Genomic DNA, 16,417 nt, shown 5'->3' on the forward strand with positions numbered 1-16,417 from the left:
AGAGCCAGGCATTGTCACAGCATTAAAAAAAGGGTGGGGGAAAAAGAGAGAGAGTCATGGAGAGAGAGAGAGAGAGAGAGAGAGAGAGAGAGAGAGAGAGAGAGAGAGAGAGAGAGAGAGAGAGAGAGAGAGAGAGAGAGAGACACAGAGCGAAGGCAAGAGCAAGAGAGAGAGAGAGAGAGAGTTCACTTTGTATGTTGTCACAGAGCGACAGGCAAGAGCTTGAATTGAAGAGAGAGAGAGAGAGAGAGAGAGAGAGAGAGAAGACAAGAGCAAGAGAGAGAGAAAGAGAGAGAGAGATACAAGAGAGCACGGTGGTCATTGATCTTCTCTGTTGATATAGACACTGGCCAAAGACACACACAGACACAGAAAGACTTACTGAGACGTTGTAGATGGCCATGCCCACAGCACGGTGGTCGTTGATCTTCTCTGTTGATATAGACTTGGTCTCATAAGCCAGAAAAATCCCAAGGAGCAACAGCAAGCCCTTATAACCATACACCACCCCTAGGGAGGGAGAGAGAGAGATATATATATAACCATACACCACCCCTAGGGAGGGAGAGATATATATATATATAACCATACACCACCCCTAGGGAGGGAGCGAAGGAAAGAAAGATAGAAAGAAAGAACATTTATTCAATCGGTTTTTAGTATTCAATGCACTAGCAGTAGCTCCAGCACAGGTCCAAGGTAAGATGATTGACAGATGGGTTCAATGTACAGGAGTAGTCTCCCTCCCTCCCTCCCTCCCTCCCTCCCTCCCTCTCTCTCCCCCTCCTCCCCTCCCTCACCCTCCCTCCCTCCCCTCCTCAATCACTCACTCACTCACTCACTCACCACTCACTCACTCACTCACTCATTCACTCCCTCCCTCTCTCTCCCCCTCCTCCCTCACTCCCCTCCCCTCACTCCCTCTCCCTCCCCTCCTCACTCCCCTCCCTCCCTCTCTCTCCCCCTCCCTCCCTCCCTCCCCTCCCTCCCTCCCTCCCCTCCCTCACTCCCCTCACTCACTCACTCACCACTCACTCACTCACTCACCACTCACCACTCACTCACTCACTCCACTCACTCACTCACTCCCTCCTCCCCTCCCTCCCTCCCTCACTCCCCTCCTCCCCCTCCTCCCCTCCCCTCCCTCACTCCCCTCCCTCCTCCCCTCCCTCCTCTCTCCCCCTCCCTCCCTGCCCTCCCTCCCTCCCTCCCTCTCCCTCTCCCCCTCCTGCCCTCCCTCCCTCCCTCCCTCCCTCCCTCCCCCCCCTCCCTCCCTCTCTCCCCCTCCTCCCTCTCCCTCCCTCCCTCCCTCTCTCCCCCCTCCTCCCCCTCCCTCTCCCCCTCCTGCCCTCCCTCCCTCCCTCCCTCCCTCCCTCCCTCCCCTCCCTCTCGCCCCCTCCTCCCCTCCCTCCCTCCCTCCCCTCTCCCTCCCTCCCTCCCTCCCTCCTTCCTTACCAAGCCAAGTATTCATCTTGTCTGAGCTGCAGTGTTCCAGCAGAGGTTGGATCAGAACATCCAGGTCTCCTTTAGGGGCCTCTCTCACAAACTTCTACTCAGACAAATAGAAGAAGAAGAATATTTCCCTCAACTTACTGTACTTTAAATATCAGACGCATAAAACAGTAACAAACAAAGTAATAGTACAGGTTCAATTCTGATGACTTTCCTCCCTCTATTCAGCCACAGTTTTATAGATTCATGGAAAAACTAAGAGAGGGATATCTTTAAGGCTACTGCACTATTGTCATGTCTACAGTATACACATGCCTCGTGGACACATACTATATCCTTAGGTCGATAATGAACACACACATACCAGTCAAAACGTTTAATTCACACCTACACATTCTACATTGTAGAATAATAGTGAAGACATCAAAACTATAAAATAACAAACATGGAATCATATATTAACTCAAAAAAGTGTTAAATAAATCTAAATATATATTTTATATTTGAGATTCTTCAAAGTAGCCACCCTTTGCCTTGATGACAGCTTTGCACACTCTTGGCATTCTTTCAACTAGCTTCATGAGGATGGCTTTTCCAACAGTCTTGAAGGAGTTCCCACATATGCTGAGCACTTGTTTGTTGCTTTTCCTTCATTCTGTGGTCCAACTCATCCCAAACCATCTCAATTGGGTTGAGGTTGGGTGATTGTGGAGGCCAGGTCATCTAGAGGTGTGTGTTGGGTCGGGTCATTGTCCTGTTGAAAAACAAATGATAGTCCCACTAAGCCCAAACCAGATGGGATGGCGTATCGCTGCAGAATGCTGTGGTAGCCATGCTGGTTAAGTGTTCCTTGAATTCTAAATAAATCACTGACAGTGTCACCAGCAAAGCACCATCACACCATCACACCTCCTCCTCCATGCTTCACTGTTGGAACCACACATGCAGAGATCATCTGTTCAACTACTCTACGTCTCACAAAGACACGAAGGTTGGAACCAAACATCTCAAATTTGAATTAATCAGACCAAAGTACAGATTTCCACTGATTTCCACATTTCCTGGTTTCTTGGCCCAATCAAGTCTCTTGTTCTTATTGGTGTCCTTTAGTATTGGTTTCTTTGCAGCAATTCGACCATGAAGGCCTGATTCACACAGTCTCCTCTGAACAGTTGATGTTGAGATGTTTCTGTTACTTGAACTCTGTGAAGTGTTTATTTGGGCTGCAATTTCTGAGGGACAGGTGACTCTAATGAACGTATCCTCTATATTATTAGAGGTAACGCTGGGTCCTCCGTCCCTGTGGCGGTCCTCATGAGAGACAGGTAACTCTAATGAACGTATCCTCTATATTAGAGGTAACGCTGGGTCCTCTGTCCCTGTGGCGGTCCTCATGAGAGACAGGTAACTCTAATGAACGTATCCTCTATATTAGAGGTAACGCTGGGTCCTCCGTCCCTGTGGCGGTCCTCATGAGGGACAGGTAACTCTAATGAACGTATCCTCTATATTAGAGGTAACGCTGGGTCCTCCGTCCCTGTGGCGGTCCTCATGAGAGACAGGTAACTCTAATGAATGTATCCTCTATATTAGAGGTAACGCTGGGTCCTCCGTCCCTGTGGCGGTCCTCATGAGAGACAGGTAACTCTAATGAACGTATCCTCTATATTAGAGGTAACGCTGGGTCCTCCGTCCCTGTGGCAGTCCTCATGAGAGACAGGTAACTCTAATGAACGTATCCTCTATATTAGAGGTAACGCTGGGTCCTCCGTCCCTGTGGCAGTCCTCATGAGAGACAGGTAACTCTAATGAACGTATCCTCTATATTAGAGGTAACGCTGGGTCCTCCGTCCCTGTGGCGGTCCTCATGAGAGACAGGTAACTCTAATGAATGTATCCTCTATATTAGAGGTAACGCTGGGTCCTCCGTCCCTGTGGCGGTCCTCATGAGAGACAGGTAACTCTAATGAACGTATCCTCTATATTAGAGGTAACACTGGGTCCTCCGTCCCTGTGGCGGTCCTCATGAGAGACAGGTAACTCTAATGAACGTATCCTCTATATTAGAGGTAACGCTGGGTCCTCCGTCCCTGTGGCGGTCCTCATGAGAGACAGGTAACTCTAATGAACGTATCCTCTATATTAGAGGTAACGCTGGGTCCTCCGTCCCTGTGGCGGTCCTCATGAGAGACAGGTAACTCTAATGAACGTATCCTCTATATTAGAGGTAACGCTGGGTCCTCCGTCCCTGTGGCGGTCCTCATGAGAGACAGGTAACTCTAATGAATGTATCCTCTACATTAGAGGTAACGCTGGGTCCTCCGTCCCTGTGGCGGTCCTCATGAGGGACAGGTAACTAATGAATGTATCCTCTATATTAGAGGTAACGCTGGGTCCTCCGTCCCTGTGGAGGTCCTCATGAGGGACAGGTAACTAATGAATGTATCCTCTATATTAGAGGTAACGCTGGGTCCTCCGTCCCTGTGGCGGTCCTCATGAGAGACTGGTAACTCTAATGAACGTATCCTCTATATTAGAGGTAACGCTGGGTCCTCCGTCCCTGTGGCGGTCCTCATGAGGGACAGGTAACTCTAATGAACGTATCCTCTATATTAGAGGTAACGCTGGGTCCTCCGTCCCTGTGGCGGTCCTCATGAGAGACAGGTGACTCTAATGAACGTATCCTCTATATTATTAGAGGTAACGCTGGGTCCTCTGTCCCTGTGGCGGTCCTCATGAGAGACAGGTAACTCTAATGAACGTATCCTCTATATTAGAGGTAACGCTGGGTCCTCCGTCCCTGTGGCGGTCCTCATGAGAGACAGGTCACTCTAATGAACGTATCCTCTATATTAGAGGTAACGCTGCGTCCTCCATCCCTGTGGCGGTCCTCATGAGAGACAGGTCACTCTAATGAACGTATCCTCTATATTAGAGGTAACGCTGGGTCCTCCGTCCCTGTGGCGGTCCTCATGAGGGACAGTTTCAACATAGAGCTTGAAATTTTCCGGATAAACTGACCTTTATGTCTTAATGTAATGGTGGACTGTTATTTATCTTTGCATATTTCAGCTGTTCTTGCTATAATATGGGCTTGTTTTTTTTATCAAATAGGGTTATATTCTGTATACCACCCCTACCTTGTCACAACACAACTGATTGGCTCAAACGCATTATTAAGGAAAGAAAATAGACAAATGAACTTTTAACAAGGCACACCTGTTAATTGAAATGCATTCCAGGTGACTACCTCATGAATCTGGTTGAGAGAATGCCAAGAGTGTGCAAAGCTGTCATCAAGGCAAAAGGGTGGCTACTTTGAAGAATCTCAAATATAAAATATATTTGGTTACTACATGATTCCATAAGTGTTATTTCATAGTGTTGATGTCTTCACTATTATTCTACAATGTAGAAAATAATAATAATAATAATAATAAAACAAACAAGGAAAACGCTGTAATGAGTAGGTGTGTCCAGTTGACTGGTACTGTATATATACACATTTTTATAGATTCATTATAGATTCACTATAGCCAAGTATATATTATCCAGAGCATCGATTGTAAACACATACACTCTATCCTGCCCATTGTAGTTGAGATATGATTACAATATTCTTTATATGGACCACCTTTTCTCTCATCCTTATATTTTAAAATATGATTTTTATAAATTCACAATAAACTCATTCTTCGACTAATCTAGATATAGTAAGGAGCTAATCGATGCTGATGCATCTCTGAAAACAAACAGGAAGAGGAAGAGACCAGCAAAGAGAAAAGAGGAGAGAGAGAGGAGGAAGAGAGGACCCATCGAGATAGAGAGAGTGAAAGAGAGAGAGAAGAAGAGAGAAGAGAGGACCCATCGAGATAGAGAGAGAGCGAAAGAGAGAGAGAAGAAGAGAGAAGAGAGGACTCATCGAGATAGAGAGAGAACGAAAGAGAGAGAGAAGAAGAGAGAAGAGAGGACTCATCGAGATAGAGAGAGAACGAAAGAGAGAGAGAAGAAGAGAGAAGAGAGGACCCATCGAGATAGAGAGAGAACGAAAGAGAGAGAGAAGAAGAGAGAAGAGAGGACCCATCGAGATAGAGAGAGAACGAAAGCGAGAGAGAAGAAGAGAGAAGAGAGGAGCCATCGAGATAGAGAGAGAGCGAAAGAGAGAGAGAAGAGAGAAGAGGGAGCCATCGAGATAGAGAGAGAACGAAAGAGAGAGAGAAGAGAGAAGAGAGGACCCATCGAGATAGAGAGAGAGCGAAAGAGAGAAGAGGGAGCCATCGAGATAGAGAGAACGAAAGAGAGAGAGGAGAAGAGAGGACTCATCGAGATAGAGAGAGAGCGAAAGAGAGAGAAGAAGAGAGAAGAGAGGACTCATCGAGATAGAGAGAGAACGAAAGCGAGAGAGAAGAAGAGAGAAGAGAGGACCCATCGAGATAGAGAGAGAACGAAAGCGAGAGAGAAGAAGAGAGAAGAGAGGACCCATCGAGATAGAGAGAGAGCGAAAGAGAGAGAGAAGAGAGAAGAGGCAGCCATCGAGATAGAGAGAACGAAAGAGAGAGAGAAGAGAGAAGAGAGGAGCCATCGAGATAGAGAGAACAAAAGAGAGAGAGAAGAGGGAAGAGAGGAGCCATCGAGAGGACATTGAGACATTGAGTCATGACTCATACCTCCACAGTGATGTGTAGAGGATCCACTATTTGCCAGATCATGAGTGACAGGACGTCAATGACCAGCAGCACCCCCACGGTGGCGTAGAGTTTCCACGGCTCCAGGTGCTGCAAGGAATCATGGGATACAGGAGGACTTGTCAGTTAGGCCGTGTCTTAAATGACACCTTATTGGCTCCATAGACCACTACTTTGGTACCCTATATAGACCTGCTAAACCACCCCTCTCCCTCACTAGACCACTACTTTGGTACGCAATATAGACCTGCTAAAGCACCCCTCTACCTCACGAGACCACAACTTTGGTACCCTATATCGACCTGCTAAACTACCCCTCTACCCCACTAGACCACTACTTTGGTACCCTATATAGACCTGCTAAACCACCCCTCTACCTCACTAGACCACCCCTCTAAACCACCCCTCTCCCTCACTAGACCACTACTTTGGTACCCTATATAGACCTGCTAAACCACCCCTCTACCTCACTAGACCACCCTCTAAACCACCCTCTCCCTCACTAGACCACTACTTTGGTACCCTATATAGACCTGCTAAACCACCCCTCTACCTCACTAGACCACCCCTCTAAACCACCCCTCTCCCTCACTAGACCACTACTTTGGTACCCTATATAGACCTGCTAAACCACCCTCTACCTCACTAGACCACTATGTTGGTACCCTATATAGACCTGCTAAACCACCCTCTACCTCACTAGACCACCCCTCTACCTCACAAGACCACTACTTTGGTACCCTATATAGACCTGCTAAACCACCCCTCTACCTCACTAGACCACCCTCTACCTCACTAGACCACTACTTTGGTACCCTATATAGACCTGCTAAACCACCCCTCTACCTCACTAGACCACCCCTCTACCTCACTAGACCACTACTTTGGTACCCTATATAGACCTGCTAAACCACCCCTCTACCTCACTAGACCACCCCTCTACCTCACTAGACCACTACTTTGGTACCCTATATAGACCTGCTAAACTACCCTCTACCTCACTAGACCACTACTTTGGTACCCTGTATAGACCTGCTAAACCACCCCTCTACCTCACTAGACCACCCTCTACCTCACTAGACCACTACTTTGGTACCCTATATAGACCTGCTAAACTACCCCTCTACCTCACTAGACCACTACTTTGGTACCCTATATAGACCTGCTAAACTACCCCTCTACCTCACTAGACCACTACTTTGGTACCCTATATAGACCTGCTAAACCACCCCTCTACCTCACTAGACCACCCCTCTACCTCACTAGACCACTACTTTGGTACCCTATATAGACCTGCTAAACCACCCTCTACCTCACTAGACCACCCTCTACCTCACTAGACCACTACTTTGGTACCCTATATAGACCTGCTAAACTACCCCTCTACCTCACTAGACCACTACTTTGATAACCTATATAGACCTGCTAAACTACCCCTCTACCTCACTAGACCACTACTTTGGTACCCTGTATAGACCTGCTAAACCACCCCTCTACCTCACTAGACCACCCCTCTACCTCACAAGACCACTCCTCTAGACCACCCCTCTACCTCACTAGACCACCCCTCTACCTCATTAGACCACCCCTCTAGACCACCCCTCCACCCCACTAGACCACTCCTCTAGACCACCCCTCTACCTCACTAGACCACCCCTCTACCTCACTAGACCACCCCTCTACCTCACTAGAAAACCCCTCTAAACCACCCCTCTACCAAACTAGACCACTCCTCTAGGCCACCCCTCTATCTCACTAAATCACCCCTCTAAACCACCCCTCTACCTCTCTAGACCACCCCTCTACCTCACTAGACCTCCCCTCTAGACCACCCCTCTACCCCACTAGACCACCCCTCTACCTCACTAGACCACCCCTCTACCTCACTAGACCACCCCTCTACCTCACTAGGCCACCCCTCTACCTCACTAAACCACCCCTCTACCTCACTAGACCACCCCTCTAGACCACCCCTCTACCCCACTAGACCACCCCTCTACCTCACTAGACCAGCCCTCTAAACCACCCCTCTACCTCACTAGACCACCCCTCTAACTCACTAGACCACCCCTCAGAACCGCCCCTCTACCTCACTAGACCACCCCTCTACCTCACTAGACCACCCCTCTACCTCACTAGACCACCCCTCTAAACCACCCCTCTCCTCACTAGACCACTACTTTGGTACACTATATAGACCTGCTATACCACCCCTCTCCCTCACTAGACCACTATGTTGGTACCCTATATAGACCTGCTAAACCACCCCTCTCCCTCACTAGACCACTACTTTGGTACCCTATATAGACCTGCTAAACCACCCTCTCCCTCACTAGACCACTACTTTGGTACCCTATATAGACCTGCTAAACCACCCCTCTCCCTCACTAGACCACTACTTTGGTACGCAATATAGACCTGCTAAAGCACCCTCTACCTCACTAGACCACTACTTTGGTACCCTATATAGACCTGCTAAACCACCCCTCTACCTCACTAGACCACTACTTTGGTACCCTATATAGACCTGCTAAACCACCCCTCTCCCTCACTAGACCACTACTTTGGTACGCAATATAGACCTGCTAAAGCACCCCTCTACCTCACTAGACCACTACTTTGGTACCCTATATAGACCTGCTAAACCACCCCTCTACCTCACTAGACCACTACTTTGGTACCCTATATAGACCTGCTAAACCACCCTCTCCCTCACTAGACCACTACTTTGGTACCCTATATAGACCTGCTAAACCACCCCTCTCCCTCACGAGACCACTACTTTGGTACGCTATATAGACCTGCTAAACTACCCCTCTACCTCACTAGACCACTACTTTGGTACCCTATATAGACCTGCTATACCACCCCTCTACCTCACTAGACCACCCCTCTACCTCACTAGACCACTACTTTGGTACCCTATATAGACCTGCTAAACCACCCCTCTACCTCACTAGACCACTACTTTGGTACCCTATATAGACCTGCTAAACTACCCCTCTACCTCACTAAACCACCCCTCTACCTCACGAGACCACTACTTTGGTACCCTATATAGACCTGCTAAACCACCCCTCTAGACCACCCCTCAACCCCCTTAGACCACTACTTTGGTACCCTATATAGACCTGCTAAACCACCCTCTACCTCACTAGACCACCCCTCTAAACCACCCCTCTCCCTCACTAGACCACTACTTTGGTACCCTATATAGACCTGCTAAACCACCCCTCTACCTCACTAGACCACCCCTCTAAACCACCCCTCTCCCTCACTAGACCACTACTTTGGTACCCTATATAGACCTGCTAAACCACCCCTCTACCTCACTAGACCACTATGTTGGTACCCTATATAGACCTGCTAAACCACCCCTCTACCTCACTAGACCACCCCTCTACCTCACTAGACCACTACTTTGGTACCCTATATAGACCTGCTAAACCACCCCTCTACCTCACTAGACCACCCCTCTACCCCACTAGACCACTACTTTGGTACCCTATATAGACCTGCTAAACCACCCCTCTCCCTCACTAGACCACTACTTTGGTACGCAATATAGACCTGCTAAAGCACCCCTCTACCTCACTAGACCACTACTTTGGTACCCTATATAGACCTGCTAAACCACCCCTCTACCTCACTAGACCACTACTTTGGTACCCTATATAGACCTGCTAAACCACCCCTCTCCCTCACTAGACCACTACTTTGGTACGCAATATAGACCTGCTAAAGCACCCCTCTACCTCACTAGACCACTACTTTGGTACCCTATATAGACCTGCTAAACCACCCCTCTACCTCACTAGACCACTACTTTGGTACCCTATATAGACCTGCTAAACCACCCCTCTACCTCACTAGACCACTACTTTGGTACCCTATATAGACCTGCTAAACTACCCCTCTACCTCACTAGACCACTACTTTGGTACGCAATATAGACCTGCTAAAGCACCCCTCTACCTCACGAGACCACAACTTTGGTACCCTATATCGACCTGCTAAACTACCCCTCTACCTCACTAGACCACTATGTTGGTACCCTATATAGACCTGCTAAACCACCCCTCTACCTCACTAGACCACCCCTCTACCTCACAAGACCACCCCTCTAGACCACCCCTCCACCCCACTAGACCACTCCTCTAGACCACCCCTCTACCTCACTAGACCACCCCTCTACCTCATTAGACCACCCCTCTAGACCACCCCTCTAAACCACCCCTCTACCACACTAGACCACTCCTCTAGGCCACCCCTCTATCTCACTAAATCACCCCTCTAAACCACCCCTCTACCTCACTAGACCACCCCTCTAGACCACCCCTCTACCCCACTAGACCACCCCTCTACCTCACTAGACCACCCCTCTACCTCACTAGACCACCCCTCTACCTCACTAAACCACCCCTCTACCTCACTAGACCACCCCTCAAGACCACTCCTCTACCTCACTAGACCACCCCTCTACCTCACTAGACCAGCCCTCTAAACCACCTCTCTACCTCACTAGACCACCCCTCTAACTCACTAGACCACCCCTCAGAACCACCCCTCTACCTCACTAGACCACCCCTCTACCTCACTAGACCACCCCTCTACCTCACTAGACCACCCCTCTAAACCACCCCTCTACCTCACTAGACCACCCCTCTACCTCACTAGACCACCCCTCTACCTCACTAGACCACCCCTCTAAACCACCCCTCTCCCTCACTAGACCACTACTTTGGTACACTATATAGACCTGCTATACCACCCCTCTCCCTCACTAGACCACTATGTTGGTACCCTATATAGACCTGCTAAACCACCCCTCTCCCTCACTAGACCACTACTTTGGTACCCTATATAGACCTGCTAAACCACCCCTCTCCCTCACTAGACCACTACTTTGGTACCCTATATAGATCTGCTAAACCACCCCTCTCCCTCACTAGACCACTACTTTGGTATGCAATATAGACCTGCTAAAGCACCCTCTACCTCACTAGACCACTACTTTGGTACCCTATATAGACCTGCTAAACCACCCCTCTACCTCACTAGACCACTACTTTGGTACCCTATATAGACCTGCTAAACCACCCCTCTACCTCACTAGACCACTACTTTGGTACCCTATATAGACCTGCTAAACCACCCCTCTACCTCACTAGACCACTATGTTGGTACCCTATATAGACCTGCTAAACCACCCCTCTACCTCACTAGACCACTACTTTGGTACCCTATATAGACCTGCTAAACCACCCCTCTCCCTCACTAGACCACCCCTCTAAACCACCCCTCTACCTCACTAGACCACTAATCAAATCAAATCAAATTTTATTTGTCACATACACATGGTTAGCAGATGTTAAATGCGAGTGTAGCGAAATGCTTGTGCTTCTAGTTCCGACAATGCAGTGATAACCAACAAGTAATCTAACTAACAATTCCAAAACTACTGTCTTATACACAGTGTAAGGGGATAAGGAATATGTACATAAGGATATATGAATGAGTGATGGTACAGAGCAGCATACAGTAGATGGTATCGAGTACAGTATATACATATGAGATGAGTGTGTAGACAAAGTAAACAAAGTGGCATAGTTAAAGTGGCTAGTGATACATGTGTTACATAAGGATGCAGTCGATGATGTAGAGTACAGTATATACATATGCATATGAGATGAATAATGTAGGGTAAGTAACATTATATAAGGTAGCATTGTTTAAAGTGGCTAGTGATATATTTACATAATTCCCATCAATTCCCATTATTAAAATGGCTGGAGTTGGGTCAGTGTCAATGACAGTGTGTTGGCAGCAGCCACTCACTGTTAGTGGTGGCTGTTTAACAGTCTGATGGCCTTGAGATAGAAGCTGTTTTTCAGTCTCTCGGTCCCAGCTTTGATGCACCTGTACTGACCTCGCCTTCTGGATGATAGCGGGGTGAACAGGCAGTGGTTCGGGTGGTTGATGTCCTTGATGATCTTTATGGCCTTCCTGTAACAACGGGTGGTGTAGGTGTCCTGGAGGGCAGGTAGTTTGCCCCGGTGATGCGTTGTGCAGTCCTCACTACCCTCTGGAGAGCCTTACGGTTGAGGGCGGAGCAGTTGCCGTACCAGGCGGTGATACAGCCCGCCAGGATGCTCTCGATTGTGCATCTGTAGAAGTTTGTGAGTGCTTTTGGTGACAAGCCGAATTTCTTCAGCCTCCTGAGGTTGAATAGGCGCTGCTGCGCCTTCTTCACGACGCTGTCAGTGTGAGTGGACCAATTCAGTTTGTCTGTGATGTGTATGCCGAGGAACTTAAAACTAGCTACCCTCTCCACTACTGTTCCATCGATGTGGATAGGGGGTGTTCCATCTGCTGTTTCCTGAAGTCCACAATCATCTCCTTAGTTTTGTTGACGTTGAGTGTGAGGTTATTTTCCTGACACCACACTCCGAGGGCCCTCACCTCCTCCCTGTAGGCCGTCTCGTCGTTGTTGGTAATCAAGCCTACCACTGTTGTGTCGTCCGCAAACTTGATGATTGAGTTGGAGGCGTGCGTGGCCACGCAGTCGTGGGTGAACAGGGAGTACAGGAGAGGGCTCAGAACGCACCCTTGTGGGGCCCCGTGTTGAGGATCAGCGGGGAGGAGATGTTGTTGCCTACCCTCACCACCTGGGGGCGGCCCGTCAGGAAGTCCAGTACCCAGTTGCACAGGGCGGGGTCGAGACCCAGGGTCTCGAGCTTGATGACGAGCTTGGAGGGTACTATGGTGTTGAATGCCGAGCTGTAGTCGATGAACAGCATTCTCACATAGGTATTCCTCTTGTCCAGGTGGGTTAGGGCAGTGTGCAGTGTGGTACCCTATATAGACCTGCTAAACCACCCCTCTACCTCACTAGACCACCCCTCTCCCTCACTAGACCACAACTTTGGTACCCTATATAGACCTGCTAAACCACCCCTCTCCCTCACTAGACCACTACTTTGGTACCCTATATAGACCTGCTAAACCACCCCTCTACCTCACTAGACCACCCCTCTACCTCACTAGACCACTACTTTGGTACCCTATATAGACCTGCTAAACTACCCCTCTACCTCACTAGACCACTACTTTGGTACCCTGTATAGACCTGCTAAACCACCCCTCTACCTCACTAGACCACCCCTCTACCTCACTAGACCACTACTTTGGTACCCTATATAGACCTGCTAAACTACCCTCTACCTCACTAGACCACTACTTTGGTACCCTATATAGACCTGCTAAACTACCCCTCTACCTCACTAGACCACTACTTTGGTACCCTATATAGACCTGCTAAACCACCCCTCTACCTCACTAGACCACCCCTCTACCTCACTAGACCACTACTTTGGTACCCTATATAGACCTGCTAAACCACCCCTCTACCTCACTAGACCACCCCTCTACCTCACTAGACCACTACTTTGGTACCCTATATAGACCTGCTAAACTACCCCTCTACCTCACTAGACCACTACTTTGATAACCTATATAGACCTGCTAAACTACCCTCTACCTCACTAGACCACTACTTTGGTACCCTGTATAGACCTGCTAAACCACCCCTCTACCTCACTAGACCACCCTCTACCTCACAAGACCACTCCTCTAGACCACCCCTCTACCTCACTAGACCACCCTCTACCTCATTAGACCACCCCTCTAGACCACCCCTCCACCCCACTAGACCACTCCTCTAGACCACCCCTCTACCTCACTAGACCACCCCTCTACCTCACTAGACCACTCCTCTAGACCACCCCTCTACCTCACTAGACCACCCCTCTACCTCACTAGACCACTCCTCTAGGCCACCCCTCTATCTCACTAAATCACCCCTCTAAACCACCCTCTACCTCACTAGACCACCCCTCTAGACCACCCCTCTACCCCACTAGACCACCCCTCTACCTCACTAGACCACCCCCTCTACCTCACTAGACCACCCCTCTACCTCACTAGACCACCCCTCTACCTCACTAAACCACCCCTCTACCTCACTAGACCACCCCTCAAGACCACCCCTCTACCCCACTAGACCACCCCTCTACCTCACTAGACCAGCCCTCTAAACCACCTCTCTACCTCACTAGACCACCCCTCTAACTCACTAGACCACCCCTCAGAACCGCCCTCTACCTCACTAGACCACCCCTCTACCTCACTAGACCACCCCTCTAGACCACCCCTCTACCTCACTAGACCACCCCTCTACCTCACTAGACCACCCCTCTACCTCACTAGACCACCCCTCTAAACCACCCCTCTCCCTCACTAGACCACTACTTTGGTACACTATATAGACCTGCTATACCACCCCTCTCCCTCACTAGACCACTATGTTGGTACCCTATATAGACCTGCTAAACCACCCCTCTCCCTCACTAGACCACTACTTTGGTACCCTATATAGACCTGCTAAACCACCCCTCTCCCTCACTAGACCACTACTTTGGTACCCTATATAGACCTGCTAAACCACCCCTCTCCCTCACTAGACCACTACTTTGGTACGCAATATAGACCTGCTAAAGCACCCTCTACCTCACTAGACCACTACTTTGGTACCCTATATAGACCTGCTAAACCACCCTCTACCTCACTAGACCACTACTTTGGTACCCTATATAGACCTGCTAAACCACCCCTCTCCCTCACTAGACCACTACTTTGGTACGCAATATAGACCTGCTAAAGCACCCCTCTACCTCACTAGACCACTACTTTGGTACCCTATATAGACCTGCTAAACCACCCCTCTACCTCACTAGACCACTACTTTGGTACCCTATATAGACCTGCTAAACCACCCCTCTCCCTCACTAGACCACTACTTTGGTACCCTATATAGACCTGCTAAACCACCCCTCTCCTCACGAGACCACTACTTTGGTACGCTATATAGACCTGCTAAACTACCCTCTACCTCACTAGACCACTACTTTGGTACCCTATATAGACCTGCTATACCACCCCTCTACCTCACTAGACCACCCCTCTACCTCACTAGACCACTACTTTGGTACCCTATATAGACCTGCTAAACCACCCCTCTACCTCACTAGACCACTACTTTGGTACCCTATATAGACCTGCTAAACTACCCCTCTACCTCACTAAACCACCCCTCTACCTCACGAGACCACTACTTTGGTACCCTATATAGACCTGCTAAACCACCCCTCTAGACCACCCCTCCACCCCACTAGACCACTACTTTGGTACCCTATATAGACCTGCTAAACCACCCCTCTACCTCACTAGACCACCCCTCTAAACCACCCCTCTCCCTCACTAGACCACTACTTTGGTACCCTATATAGACCTGCTAAACCACCCTCTACCTCACTAGACCACCCCTCTAAACCACCCCTCTCCCTCACTAGACCACTACTTTGGTACCCTATATAGACCTGCTAAACCACCCCTCTACCTCACTAGACCACTATGTTGGTACCCTATATAGACCTGCTAAACCACCCCTCTACCTCACTAGACCACCCCTCTACCTCACTAGACCACTACTTTGGTACCCTATATAGACCTGCTAAACCACCCCTCTACCTCACTAGACCACCCTCTACCCCACTAGACCACTACTTTGGTACCCTATATAGACCTGCTAAACCACCCCTCTCCCTCACTAGACCACTACTTTGGTACGCAATATAGACCTGCTAAAGCACCCTCTACCTCACTAGACCACTACTTTGGTACCCTATATAGACCTGCTAAACCACCCTCTACCTCACTAGACCACTACTTTGGTACCCTATATAGACCTGCTAAACCACCCCTCTCCCTCACTAGACCACTACTTTGGTACGCAATATAGACCTGCTAAAGCACCCCTCTACCTCACTAGACCACCCCCTCTACCTCACAAGACCACTCCTCTAGACCACCCCTCTACCTCACTAGACCACCCCTCTACCTCATTAGACCACCCCTCTAGACCACCCCTCCACCCCACTAGACCACTCCTCTAGACCACCCCTCTACCTCACTAGACCACCCCTCTACCTCACTAGACCACTCCTCTAGACCACCCCTCTACCTCACTAGACCACCCCTCTACCTCACTAGACCACTCCTCTAGGCCACCCTCTATCTCACTAAATCACCCCTCTAAACCACCCCTCTACCTCACTAGACCACCCCTCTAGACCACCCCTCTACCCCACTAGACCACCCCTCTACCTCACTAGACCACCCTCTACCTCACTAGACCACCCCTCTACCTCACTAAACCACCC

At 49.2% G+C, this 16,417-nt stretch overlaps 1 protein-coding gene across 3 annotated transcripts in view; it reads right to left on the reverse strand.

The window, feature by feature from the left end:
• LOC118397627 (gamma-aminobutyric acid type B receptor subunit 1-like) overlaps window positions 1-16,417 on the reverse strand; it is a 301,998-nt gene that overhangs the window by 11,935 nt on the left and 273,646 nt on the right. For all 3 annotated transcript variants that reach the window (XR_008070123.1, XM_052469313.1, XM_052469312.1), the window contains exons 19-21: window positions 6,120-6,227; window positions 1,456-1,549; window positions 383-510 (exon numbers count right to left, since the gene is read on the reverse strand). Coding sequence is in view for 2 of the 3 variants with exons in the window: in XM_052469313.1 (XP_052325273.1) it covers window positions 383-510; window positions 1,456-1,549; window positions 6,120-6,227 (330 nt within the window). In the remaining variant the exon portion in view is untranslated. The remainder of the gene's footprint in view (window positions 1-382; window positions 511-1,455; window positions 1,550-6,119; window positions 6,228-16,417) is intronic.

This window comes from Oncorhynchus keta, chromosome 19, assembly GCF_023373465.1.
Source record: "Oncorhynchus keta strain PuntledgeMale-10-30-2019 chromosome 19, Oket_V2, whole genome shotgun sequence".
Lineage (NCBI taxonomy): Eukaryota > Metazoa > Chordata > Actinopteri > Salmoniformes > Salmonidae > Oncorhynchus > Oncorhynchus keta.